This window comes from Lissotriton vulgaris, chromosome 2_1, assembly GCF_964263255.1.
Source record: "Lissotriton vulgaris chromosome 2_1, aLisVul1.2, whole genome shotgun sequence".
Lineage (NCBI taxonomy): Eukaryota > Metazoa > Chordata > Amphibia > Caudata > Salamandridae > Lissotriton > Lissotriton vulgaris.
The window spans coordinates 765,157,778-765,171,300 of NC_141687.1; the positions used below are offsets into that span (position 1 = coordinate 765,157,778).

General features: G+C 43.1%; 1 protein-coding gene across 3 annotated transcripts in view; it reads left to right on the plus strand.

The window, feature by feature from the left end:
• Window positions 1-13,523, plus strand: part of SSB (small RNA binding exonuclease protection factor La) — a 100,576-nt gene that overhangs the window by 50,871 nt on the left and 36,182 nt on the right. For all 3 annotated transcript variants that reach the window (XM_086956087.1, XM_086956086.1, XM_086956088.1), the window contains exons 5-6: window positions 13,082-13,189; window positions 13,271-13,371. In XM_086956087.1, coding sequence (XP_086812213.1) covers window positions 13,082-13,189; window positions 13,271-13,371 — 209 coding nt within the window. The remainder of the gene's footprint in view (window positions 1-13,081; window positions 13,190-13,270; window positions 13,372-13,523) is intronic.

Consider the following 13,523-nt stretch of genomic DNA (forward strand, 5'->3'; position numbering starts at 1 on the left):
TAAAGCAGAGGGAATCCCCCTCTAACACGTACAGCACCTTAGCGAGTGCGACACTTTTTACCACACACTGTCACTTAATATAGTTTATTGTCACCCACACATACTCTTTGGTCCTGAGGAAAGCCAGTTTTAACCAAAAGGCCTGGCTGAAACATGTAGACCACAAAGGACGTAGGAGCTCTTAATGCACTCCATATCGTCCGCAAGCCTTTTTATCTTGCTAACAGGGGCCCAGATATTAAAATTTACCTTTCACCCTCGGGAACTGGGACCACCTGTATAGCTTTTAACTTCTCACGTTCATTCTCACTATCACTGCACACTCAGTAAGCATACCAGCTCCTCAGTAATCTGGAGTCGCAGCACACCCGGGACACATTCGGTGTCACTGTGGTGGGCCCGATGATGAAGCATGACACCAACTAGGTTGGTGTGTGAGGGCTTCATGACCAAACCTAATGGTTTGCCTGCAGATGTACCTCCTGAGTCTCACTAACACAACCTAGCTAGTCCTATATTGATATCTCTATTGGTAAACTCTCCCATCTCATGGTGATCAGCCCATGTAGCGAAGTTGAATCACCCTTGTTCAATGACGCAAACATATTGTTGTGCTGCAAGTGAAAGAATGCTGTGTAGCGTGCGTAGGTATGAGCATGCATTTCTGGGTTGCAGTCTTGCTCAGTGAGACCCCACTGCCCCTTAGAAGTAACAGTGTGCTTATGGTATGCATAGTGTCCTATCTGTAGCACACACAGGCGCCATGCGCTGAGTGTTACTGGTAAGTGAAGCGTATATGTCCGCATACCTACCCCTATGCCTACGTATACCTTTAGACACCAATATGAGTATATATACATATGCACCTCTGTAGATATACACACACACATATATATATATATATATATATATATATATATATATATATATATATATATATATATATATATATATATATATATATATATATATATATATAGTGCTATTCGAAAATTGTACACATCCCTACACCTCTACATACCCTTGTACGAATATATAAATGTGTACATACAACCCTATATACACATGCTTATAAATTTTTTATTTATGTTATATTTTTTTCATGGATATATTTATATATGTATCCTCTACTTTGAAAAAACCCTTGCTACATATATATATAATATATTGTCCAAGATATATATACCCATACATATGATATGCATAACCCACCTTTTATGTGGGTATTATTATGTGGGGATGTGTTCCAATGTTTGAGCTGCAATAAGGGCTGACTGTATATGTCTTGGGTGCATACAAATGCAACCCAGATGTACGTATTTATTTTTAACTCTGCCCTTTATGGGTTCAACACTTGTAAGTGAAAGGTACATGGCTGTATGTACTTGTCCACATGTACCCCCAGCCTCTGTATTTATGTGTGCAAGATTAATGCTATTTATTCGGTCCCCTGTAGCAGGAATCTTAAATCGCCTTGCCACGCTAGAGGTTGCAGGGGCACCATAGGTAAGCTGCAATTTTGTGCGCTACCTTGTGGTGTGAACACCCTTGTGATTCTGACGGCTGCTGTGCCCTGCAGCAGGACAATAATACTTTGAAAGGGGCCGTAGTCACTGGTAATCTGTATGCATATTATGCGATAGATTCTTCCCTGGCCCACGTGTTAATGCGTGCCTGATGCGCCAGCATAGGTTACTCGTGAACTGTTACATTTTTTCCTCGCAGTTAAAAACCTCGCAGTTCTTGGGAGTAATCCAGGGCATTTTGCGTGTACGTGATCTGAATCACTTTGCCCCATAAATGTGAGGCAGCTGTTTCATCTTGCAGCTGAGATAAAATGTGCCCTGGTACACGTGTTAATGCTTGTTGGAGGCAGCAGCATTGGTTATATTGAGACCTGCTGCTTACTATTTCTTTAATTGCCTTGAGCGTCTACAAATAGGGGCAAGGATTGTAGCGCGTCTTTTGGGCCCTTGCGTTATGTTACAGAGGGGCTATGCACTATATTTGATAACCCTGGTACTATGTAACGAACATCCTTCCTTTTTTATTTTTATTATTTTTTTATTTTTTTTGCTGGGGCCCCTGTTCCAAATTCCAGGGCCTCTGCCTGCTCTTCAGAGAGCATTACAGGAATGCGCTTTTTGGAGATAAGCTGATGATTTATGGACGGAGGATTGACTAACACTGAAGAATCCCTTGCGCCCACTTTGAAGTGGAGTGGGGGGGTTTTATGGCCCTTCCCTCCTTCTGCCGATACGTGAGCAGCATATGGCGCCCCTCTCTAAGTGCTCTGGACAGATATTTGTTTTTCTGTAAAGAAGCCTCCTATAGTTTCACCCTGTTTGTGCAGGAGAACTTTTAGGTATAGGCCCCCTTATGATGCAGGCCTGAGAATCATCTGGGATATCTGTTAAGGATTGTGCCAAGTGAGAAAAACCCCCTGGCTCAGTTTTTCCCTTTATTTATTTATTTATTTATTTATTTATTTATTTATTTTACTATAAGCATAGAGCGTTACATTTACGCCCTAGCCCTGTTACTGAAAAAACGTTAAGTATCACACCTTAAAAATTAGATGTTGAACATTCTAAGATACACCTTTGGCCCCTACCCCAGGGGCTCTGTTCGGTTCCGTGCCTGTAGGCATTGCGCGCTAATTTTACACGGTCGCAATGCTCTGAACAGGGCTTTTAATTTTTAAATGAATGGCACCCAGAGTGGTTGTGCTGTGTGGAAGCGGCACAGTTGTGCGTTTCCACCCCTTTCCCACGATTGGAATTAATATGGTAAAGTAGTTAAAGACACGCACGTAATGTGCAAACAGCCCCTGTCCCATTACCAGAGGTTGCTGCATGTGTGTTGTGCGTCTCCAACCTAGCACAACTGAGAAGTATGGTTCAGTAATGAATCGTACAATTAAACAGCACAAGGGCACACTGCCTTAGGCACTACACAGTAGCTGTGTTGGAAAAACCAACCTTGAAAATAAAAGGAGTGGCCGTGCTTCTTTATTTAAGGCTCTCTGCTGGTACGTGGAGCAAATCATCCGTGTTTTGCTCCTAGTCTAATTAATAAAAGGAGCACATTTTTACCTCCTGGCCGGATGAACAATCAGCTCCCTGTGGAGAATCCCCCCCCCCCCCCCCCCTCCCCCACCCAATACCTGGAGACTGCATTCTGGCAGCGAACACAGTACTTGCTCTGGTACCCACCCTCTCAAGGGTTTTCTGGTGGGCTCTCCTTTCTTGCCAGCCTCTGCTGCTGTCCCATCTGAGACGTCTTCAGCGCACCTTCGATCTCCATGGCGGAAAAAATAATCTGAGAGCCTGCACACACACAATGGGGGTTGTAGCCTCACCAGGGAGATTAGGTTTGCAACCTCCCACAAAAAAACAAAAAAAAATACAAAGCACTTTCCGACTCCAACCACAAGATGGCGGAATATGCACAGCATAGTGAATCCAGAAAGATTCACGCTGCAAAACTGCATTTGTACAAGTACAAGCACGATCTTGGAAAGATAATGTGCACTACAGCTCGCCACCTGACATGGCTCAGGGAGGACATCAAATTTGAAAAACTACAGGGCAATCCGACTGCCAATGTAATCACAAATTTTCATTTACTTTCACCTTGTCAATACTTTGACATCTGTGTACCTCCTTCACGCACAATTGCAACTGTAATATGCAATCTCTGCTCTATGCACGATCAGAGGCCAAGGATTGGATGACCATGTATTCTGAACATCTTTCTGACACACTGACTGGCACTGTCAGAAACGGAGAAACAGGCTTTCAGCCTCCACTTTAGGGGTCTCAATCAGTGCTCGTTATAAACTCTTTGAAGCGACTGTTGTTCTATACAAGAATTCGAAGCAACCCATAGAAAAAACTGAAGTGTCCTGAAAATAGCTGACACTCTTAGGGAGTGCAAGATTACGCACAACTTGTAAAATTTAAACAGGAAGTAAATCGGTGACAGGGATTACTTTAACATTTTTTTCACACAAATTGTTCAAAACTCCATCAGTGTTATTTGCCAGAACAGTTGAGGAAATTAATCTAGGGCCCGATAGGAACCCGTTTCATGTCTGTTTTTAAATATTACTAGGTCTGAGATTTAGAGGGACCCGACCCGCTTAAAGTCCTGGCCACACACCTCCTATGAGGACATTTTCTTATACAATTAACACAAGTTTTCTCACTCGCTGGAGTGATTTTGTTTGCTAGCAACTGAAATGTTCAAGATGATAGGCCTTTAAGGTGCTTGTGGAACAAGAGTGTTTTAAGGCTGATCAGTTACTGGAAGCAATGATCTGGATGGCATAAGAGTGGAACCACTTGTCGGAGAGTAGTAAAAACCATAAAAGATGTGAGGCTGTAGCCCCAGAATCTTTCAAGTTGAAGGCGAGTTTGCAGAGGGTTGACATCTAGGTCATTTTCGTAGCATGGGCAGCAAAGGAACGCCTTAAAGTGTGCCTCAATATTGTTTTTTTCTTATTTGCCTATTTGATTTATGTTGTCAAAAGCTCAACAGAAAAAACATTACTAAAATGGTAGACAAACGGATAAGGGGAGTACCCCCACAAAACAGGGCCATAATCTGTGCCCTCTCAGCAAGATAACAATGAAGGACGATTGTAATCAAACTGTGGGGAATAACCCAATGCACTTACCGATCAAGGATGGGGCTCTACAGGTGAAAAATGCTGAAACTAATTTCCCCGACCTCTCCAATTCAAAACACGGCGTCAAATTTATTAAGTGAATGTCGTGTAGGTCGTGCTGGAGCAGGCTGCCTGGGGTCCTCTGCCTCTTCAGTTTTTCATCATCCCACGCTGGCACCACCATGGCGTTGCTCCTGCGTTTGAAAAAGTGAAGGTCCCACGCTGGCCCTACGACGACGTTGCTGCTGCGCTGGAAAGAGAAAAGGGAAATCTTGAGAGAAAATGGCTCTCAAAGGATTTCCCTTCCTCCAACAAAGCTCACCCGGCATGATGTCATGACGTTGTGCCGTGGACGTCATGCCGTGACCTTCACTACTCAGTGAGGAAACTGAGCTCTCACTGCAGTAGAAAACATCGCAGCAGCAATCGCCAGGGCTTTAAGTGGGCCAGCTCTGAGCACCAGCAGTTTTATGTTGGGACCCTCCAACGAGACAAAAAAAAATGAAGAAAGGACCACCTTTGCCAGCTGCGAAAATAGAGCCCGATAGAGACCCGTTTCAAGAGCCCCAAAAAAAACTGCTGGAGCTCAGACCCGGACCGACCCGGCCCACTTAATGCCCTGCTCTGCGGCTGGCACCGCAGCATGTGGTCAGTCACTCTTTGTTCAGAATGCTAATAGCAGCACTCCCGTCTCCTGCGTTTCGTCAACTTTAAGAGGCGTTCTAAATGTGACTTTGTATTTAAGTGCAGTTATGCGGACCACCACACTAAAATGCCTTAGTCTAACTCCTGATGCATGGTACTTGGCAGGGCTGTCGTTAGTCATTTCATTCTGTGCCGTGGAAAGCCACAGTAGCCTTTGATTCAAATTGCATGTGTACCAGAAAGACCTCCAACAACTACAGGATATGTCAATGGCATTGCAGTTGGTATGTGAGAAGGGGCTGATGAAGGTGTGTGGATTGTGTTTATTTTTTTCTCCTGAGGTCTCTTAAATCCAGAGTAATTTGGCCCTGTGTATTGGGTATCTGGATAGCTTCTTGGTGACTAAAGAATGTTTGCAAACCACTAATTGAAGCATAAACAAAAACATACCTCTCCCCATGGACTTCAGTTTCACACAGGAGAGAAGCGTGCCCGGCGTGGGTTTTTTTTTTTTGTTCAATTGACCTTGGCAAATGATAGCTTGAAATTAACAAAATATTGTCGTTAGGAAAGTAAACCTTGGGATCCGGCAGCAAAGGGTACGTTTATCTGCATGCAAGTTGCATGGCATGATTTCGGAGGACAATTAGGAAGATTTTTCTCTCTGTATCATTCGAGTGGTCCATATCGCAACTTATAAAGGCCATCTACAGAGGCAGAGAAATTGATTCTGCCAGCAGTACTTTACGTGGCCAGGGAGGTGCTACTTGTTTTTTTCATTGTAATTTTAACGAATTGAAAAATAATACAGTTTAAATTTCATATTTATAAGCTAATCAAGGTGGTAGCAACGGCATGTGCTTCTTTTGACATTTTAAGCAGCGTACTGAATTCTTATGGCTTTTAAAATGGATTGTTTGTTTACCACTTATTTTTGGATAGTAGTTATGTACCCGTGGTTTGCTGCTTTAAGGTTTTCCTCTTTCTCCTACATCTTAACGTGGAATTTCTGCTATTGCTTGCATTAACTTCATTAAAGGTTATTTGGTTTTAAACTTTCTGGCTATGTGGGCAGCAGCTAGTCTTCCTTTCGTGAATAATTTGTTCCTTCTGGTAAATATGGATCTTCATTGGTCTGCCCTTACTTCAGTCTTGGATAAAGCCACTTTTTTGTTCTTTATTCATAAGGCTGCAGAACAAGCTTATGCAACATATTGGGGCAAAGGTTATGTACCAAAGGCAACATGGTGTGCAGAGGGACAACACTTGTATTAACTGAACCATATACAATCCTATGCACAAGCTAGTAGATGGCAGATAGTGGAGGAATTTGGTAAAAGGCAGTGTTGCTTTTCAATCTGAATTTAGACCCTGATGCTCAAGTCTTGGAATTCATAGACTTTAAAGGTTGATATAACTGCATATCGTAAGGTGGCAGATTCTCTCCCCAAAATTCCATTGTTGCAATTTAACACTTCAATGGTTTGTCTGGAGAAAGTGCTTTGCTCCTCGTGTGCGCAGATATAGTAATTCTGGACTACTCACAGATCAATGTAAAGTCCATGATTTCTTCAGTTTGTACAGCTTACACAGGCATCCAGAGACTTTTTCTTTTTTGTTTTTTTGTTTTAAGGTAGTTACAACAAATCCTATTTCTGCTCTCTAAGTTTTAACCTCAGTATTTCTGTTCTGATTCCATCTGGAATGCAGTAGTTTAAAGAACAGGGATGGCCATTAAATGAACAGGAGGCAAAAAAGGAAGGTGATTGGAAGAAGGGCCTTTAGTTTATATCCTGTCTAGACTAATTTGGGAGAAGCGGAGCTTTGTTACCAGGTCAACTTGTCTCAGTAGTTTAGTTGGGTGGAAGGGCGCCCATGAGGAAAGTGCAGATCTTTAGGTTGAACAATGGCATTGATCTTGGAGAATGAGTTTCTGGTAGGGCAGAGTCATCCGGCCATGTAGTTGTACAGTTTAATGTCACAAGGTTACATGGGCAGGAACTTAACTGTATAAAGGTCAACTGATTAGCATGTGCTAAGTCTGGCTTCTTTTCCTGTTTAGTTTAGCTTGTGCTCCACACAGATCTTGACTTGCCTGGTGGGTACGAAAGGTAATGATCAAAGATAACTAGCAGATCAGTAGCTGAACTCCTGAGGGTGCCTCTTACTGTTAGGTACCACAGCTTGGTAAGTAGGTGGAATTCTCGCTCTCTCATGCAACCCTTTTAGTACTCTTGATGTTTCAGCACATGCTGGTTTTGGAGACTTAATACTTACCAGTCCATTGGATTTCAAGCATCAGTCTTATTTTGCAGCCAACAAAGATCTTGCTCTAAGCAAGGCATCGTGTTTTTTTGTTTGTTTTTGTTTTCCTGCCAGGGCAAGCCACCCTCTCCCATGCTGTCTTACTGCAAAATGGGCAAATCGCCCACTTGAATCTCCAGTTAGTGTATTATCAAAGTCAAAATTCTCCTCCGTTCCTCAGATCTTAATGCTTTGCTTAAGCATAAGGTTCTGTTGATCAAATGCTAGCTCAATTTACTATGTTTAACTTCCTGTCACAGCATTGTACACTTATTTACATACAATATAACTTAAACCTCCCCATCGTGAGATTTCCATCATCCAACTCTTGGACGTTAACTCTTCTTTCTTCAATGCTGTCTATTTACTAATTTCTACGTGCCTTTGGACTTCACTTACCCTGACTTTTGGAGGCAGTTTGGTGGGAGCATCTGTGGAGCCTTGCTTGCGGGGGGAGTCATGTTTTGCCCGGGTGTTGCCTCGCTCCTTGCTCCTCTCTGGAAACGGACCGCGCGCTGCCCGGACCTAAAGACTCAGAGGGCAGCGCGGTCTCGCAGGAAGAGAGGAGCTGCCACACGTGACCCCGGTCATTTAAAAATCGACGGGGACTACCGAGAACGGGACGCGCGCGGGCATAGCCCGAGGAGCTTGGGCTGGGGGCTATCGTCTAGAAGGTACTGTTGACACATACTTGGTGTGTTTATTTTAAAACGTCTACTAAGTGCATTTGTCAATAATTGTCGTCATTTGTGGGATGCGCAACCAGTACTAATCTATCATGACAAAGTCCAAGGGAGCAGCGGGAACTCTGGATGCCTTCATCGTTGGGGCTGAAAGTTTACTCGCGCATGAAATTGAGCTTACCAAACGAAGCCTGTCCCTGGATCTCCTAACTGCCGAAAGACTCACATCCCTGGATGCGCTAAACCAGGGTGATCTCGTCTTTCCCTAACGCTGAACTTAAACAGTACCTGAAGTAATGCCCTCATCGCCAACGCTGCTGATAATGGATACTCCCCATCGCCACACCTTATGGCCCCAGAATTGCAACCCGGGCACTTGCTTCTAAAACCATGGCCCCAAATAAACTACTGGAGCCTGCAGCATAACGGAAACTGGTTGCCCCCCCTAAATTAAAACCCAAAAACCCATCTAAAATTGTAAGAAGCGTGGACCTCCCTATACATGCAGTGACCACTTTTTCCACGGGTACTCAGATGACGTTCCATCTATATTTAGAATGAATAACACTATGGATGCCTTGGAGTCCAGCATGAGAACCATGATGAGTTACACAAAGGCACTCTGAAAGAACTTTAGTTCTCTGCAAGATAGACTTGATCAATTGGAACGCTTGGTTACATCTGAGTCTGCCACAGAGACTTGGGAGGCTGTTTTCCTCCCCTAACCACCGATCACACTATGGTGGCTAACCCCTGCCAAACATGTTCTAAAATTCAGGATCTTATTGCTCCAAAGCCTATTGTTGTCCCTGGTCCTGGGCTTTGGGATTGCACTGAGCAGCCCTCACCTAGACATCATAAGCTTTTGCAACTGGGCACCCATCTCCCCAACGCTACTGGGCAGAAGGATAGATTGGCTAATGTAAAACTGGTGCTGCCTAGTAATTATTCCAACACTGTCTTGAATCTCCCCCAGCTTCTTGTCCCTATGTTTTAATCCTGGCGGGTGTTCCTTGTTTAACAGGCACTGGGAGGGAGTCGTGGGTTGATTTGCGGAGCAAGTGTGTGGATTGGCTTAAACATAAAGGTTTCAACCCCTCCAACCTACATGAAATTTTAATGGTGCGTAAAGTGGGATGGGTTGGCCAATCCCCAAAAAACATCATGGGAGACTGCATTGTCATTAACTTTCGTAGGTCTCAGATGGTCCGTAATGTTTCATGCTCACGAGAGCAAACACTTGCACCACGTACTGATATTTGTGCTCTCCCCTTGGGTTATTTTTATAAACCCCCTCACTCGCCCTTACCCTAATGCACCTGTAGCTTTACCTTTAGCAAACCGCTTCTCTCTTGTCAGTTCTGGATATTCCTGACTGACGATCACACTTATGAATGTGTTATGCTCAATTGTCAGAGAATGTAAGAGATCCTCTTCCCTTATCCACTTCCACTGTTTATGATAACTCACCCAGATCAACCAGAACAGTGGCAGCCAATGATCTAAATGTTTTGTCCTGGAATATAGCAGGCCTTCAGTCAAGGCTAGAAGACCCTGAGTGGCTTAGCTTAATAAACCAGCAGGATATTGTAATGTTTCAGGAGACTTGGGCCACCAAGGAGCTGCATCTTAATGGGTTTCAGTGCCTTAACATTTTAGCTGCCAAACCCAAATTGGGCTGCCCATCTGGGGGCCTTTCTATCTGGATTAATATTGTTGCCGGTGGGAGTGTTAAGGATATACCAACTGATAATTTACATTTCCAAGCTCTTTTATTTAAAAGGAAAGTTTTTCTTTTTGATCAATTTTTATAATAATAATTTTAATACGATTCCAAATAAAAATTCCTATTACCAATTTAGAGTCCAAGCAAGATTTCGATATAGTTGGCGGCATCTTGTTGGACGGCTATTTTAATGCTAGGCTCAACGATGCCCTTTCGCATATTAGGACGAATGAGCACGGTACTTCTTACCAAAGGAGTGCTGAATTGCGTTCTTTTTTGAGCTCTCACAATTTGCAAAATGTCATGGATATTACTATCAATTGTTTACCGAATGCCCAGTTTGTGCCAACTTTTAGAGTTAGGGGGTGTTCTTCAACTATCGATTTATTTCTGTTTCACCTCGCCTCGCTGACTGTCTATCAGAGGGTGTTGTCATCCCAATGAGTCAAGGGGACCACAACCCCATTAGGGTTGTCATGAGTTTGGAATTATGGCCCATTTTTAAAAGGGAATGTGGTGCTAGGAACTCGTCCCCCACGACAGGTAAACTTAGACTCAGATGGCGGGGTATTAATACTAAGGAAGTGTTCCGTGTCTTAGAGATAATAAGAGAATTTATGTCTAACTCCTGTCTGTCAGAGACTGTCCCTTATCCCAAGGCTGTCTGTGACTTTGTTAAGATTTGTTCAGCCTCTAAATCTTTATTATCAGCACCTCGCAGGGAAATTGAATCAGGTCCCAGATGGTTCAATCGTGAGTGTTCAGCGGCAAACAGGGAATTGCGCAGGGCATTGTCTTCCAAACCTAATTGTCCTATTGAAGTGAGAGAAGCTAGACGTAGGTATAGAGTGACGATAAACAAAAGGAAAACCGAGATCCTTGAAGACCGCTGGGATGAGCAAGAGCAGCTGACCTAGGGAAGGGAGATGCCTTTTGGGCCGCTGTTAAGGACCTGCGATGTTCAGACCAGTTCCTGACCCCGATTAGCTGTACCATTTCAGGCGAAGCATGGGTGAAAAATGTTGCCACCATTTATGCCGCACCACATTCGGGGTCGGCTCCACGGTCCTGCCACCCACCGAGGGTTGACATAACTTTATCTGAGGTAGAAGATGGCATTACTCAGAGCGCAGGGAATAAGGCACCTGGCCCTGATTGCTTACCCATCGATATTATTAAATCAAACTTGGAAGTCTGGGCACCGCTCCTCTTAAATGTTTTTAAAAATCTTACCCTTGCCCCTCTCTTATTGACAATACTTTAAAAATCTTTGGCAGGATTTTATATAATAAGATTTTGAGCTGGACCGAGGACAATGGTATTTTGGAGCACTGCCAACTAGGTTTCCGCAATAAGGTAGGAACCATTGAGCAGTGCCACAATCTAAACCTAATCCTAGGTAAATATAATATTGCACGTAGATCAGCAGTTTATCTTGCCTTTATGGAGGTGTCCTCTGCTTTCTATCGCGTTAATAGATCGAAACTTTGGACTGCTCTTTTGAATTATGGTCTGGATGAATCCCTTGTGCATTTTTTGGCCTAATTGCACAAGGACCTTAATGCTTGTGTCCGGATCGGTCAGGGGGCGAAGTGACCAAAGCTATAAAAGTTCATAGAGGGGTAAAACAGGGGTGCATGTTAGCCCCCCTTTTTATTATTTATATTAATGGGCTGCACAAAAACCTAACCCCTCTTTCCTATGACGTCCCCAAAATTATGGGCAAATCTCTCCCTGTTCTACTTTACGCGGATGATGCGGTCCTTATGGGCCACACTCCGAATGCTTTACCTGCCTTGGTCAAGGGGTTTGTTGATTACATGAAGTCCCTCGACCTAAAAACTAATTTTAAGGAATCTTTTATTATGTCCTGTGGCCCTAAGAAACGACAGCTAGGTTGTATCTCGGTGGGCGCTGATGAGCTGTGGTCTACTAACATTTTCCCTATTTAGGGGTGGTCGTTGCTGCGAACAACTCCTGGACTGAGCATATTGCTCACTCCAGGGATAGGTTCTCTAAGGCCATCAACTCAATCCTCAGCTTACCCCGTTCTAAAAATATTGGCACCATATTGTCAATTTTAAAAATGTATAAAGCCCGATGCATTCCCATCGCCACGTATGGCGCGGAGGTCTGGGGTATCGCTCAGAGCCGACCTATTCAATCTGAAGGAAACAGATTTCTCAGGAAGATGCTCTGCGTTCCTATTTCCATCCCACGATGTTTGTCATGATGGAATTGGGTGTGAATTTTATTGAAGATTTTGTCTGTGCCCGCCCTGCTCTCTTCTGGCTTTCTATCTGGAAGAACCCTGTGGCATCACTCACAAGAGATATTATCACGGACTGTTTGAATTGTGATACATGTATGGATATCCCTTTGCTCTCTGGTGTGTATTAGCCTTTGAAGTATTAATCAAGGGAGTGTCTTTACCAATCATACTGCAAATGATCTCCCACATAAAAATGATCAACGACATGCTTTATACACACTGTACGGCCGAGAGATTATGCAGGGAATCCTTGAAGACAACTGTCTCTATTTATTTGGCCCACGATTTTTTGATCCTACCCATGCTTCGCTATTTGACAATTCCGATGAGTCCATGGGAGCGGGGCTTATTCCGCCTAAGGGCAGGCACAATTAAATTTGCACTTTGTTTTCCCCTCGGCCACCACAATGAAATTTATTTTTTGCCTTGCCCGTATGATGGCCTGAGTGGATAATCTGTTCTGCATTTTTGATTCTTTTGCAAATTTTATATGAAATATATCAAATGGTTTTTAACTTTGCTTATCTAATGATATTAACCCTGGATGATGTTGAACTTATCTTTCGTACTGGCACTTTTCTGCGAATAGCTGTTCGAGCAAGACAGACCATGCTTGACCTGTAAATTTGGTCCATTTTTGTATGTACTTTCAGATTTTATGATAGTTTTTTATTTTCGCAGTTTTTATGTATTTATACTTTTGTGGATACTTGAATATCCGAATAAAGTTATTTGATGATGATGATGAATTCCTACTCTTTACATGTGTGTCTTTGCAGAAAGGATTCCCGACGGATGCAACATTTGATGAAATCAAAACCTGGTTTGATGGTAAAGGTCAAGTAGAAAACATTCAAATGAGGAGAACAATCCAGAGGGCGTTTAAGGTAGGTTTTCCTTGATTACTTATCATGTAACATGCTATGCATTAACAGACATTTCTGACCACATCTTTATATTCCAATTAGGGTTCTGTATTTGCTGTGTTTGACTCTAATGAAGCAGCTAAAACGTTTGTTGAAACACCAGACCAGAAGTACAAAGATATGGACCTGATCGTATTAACAAAGTAAGTTAGTTATCGCAGTGATACTGCATGGAATGTAACTGTTATTGCTCAAATTAAAATGGGGACATTTGCAAACAGCTGCATGAACACAATTTTATATGCTGCTTTAAGTCTTGAAAAAATATGTCCACGGTGCTTCTTAAGTAAATGTA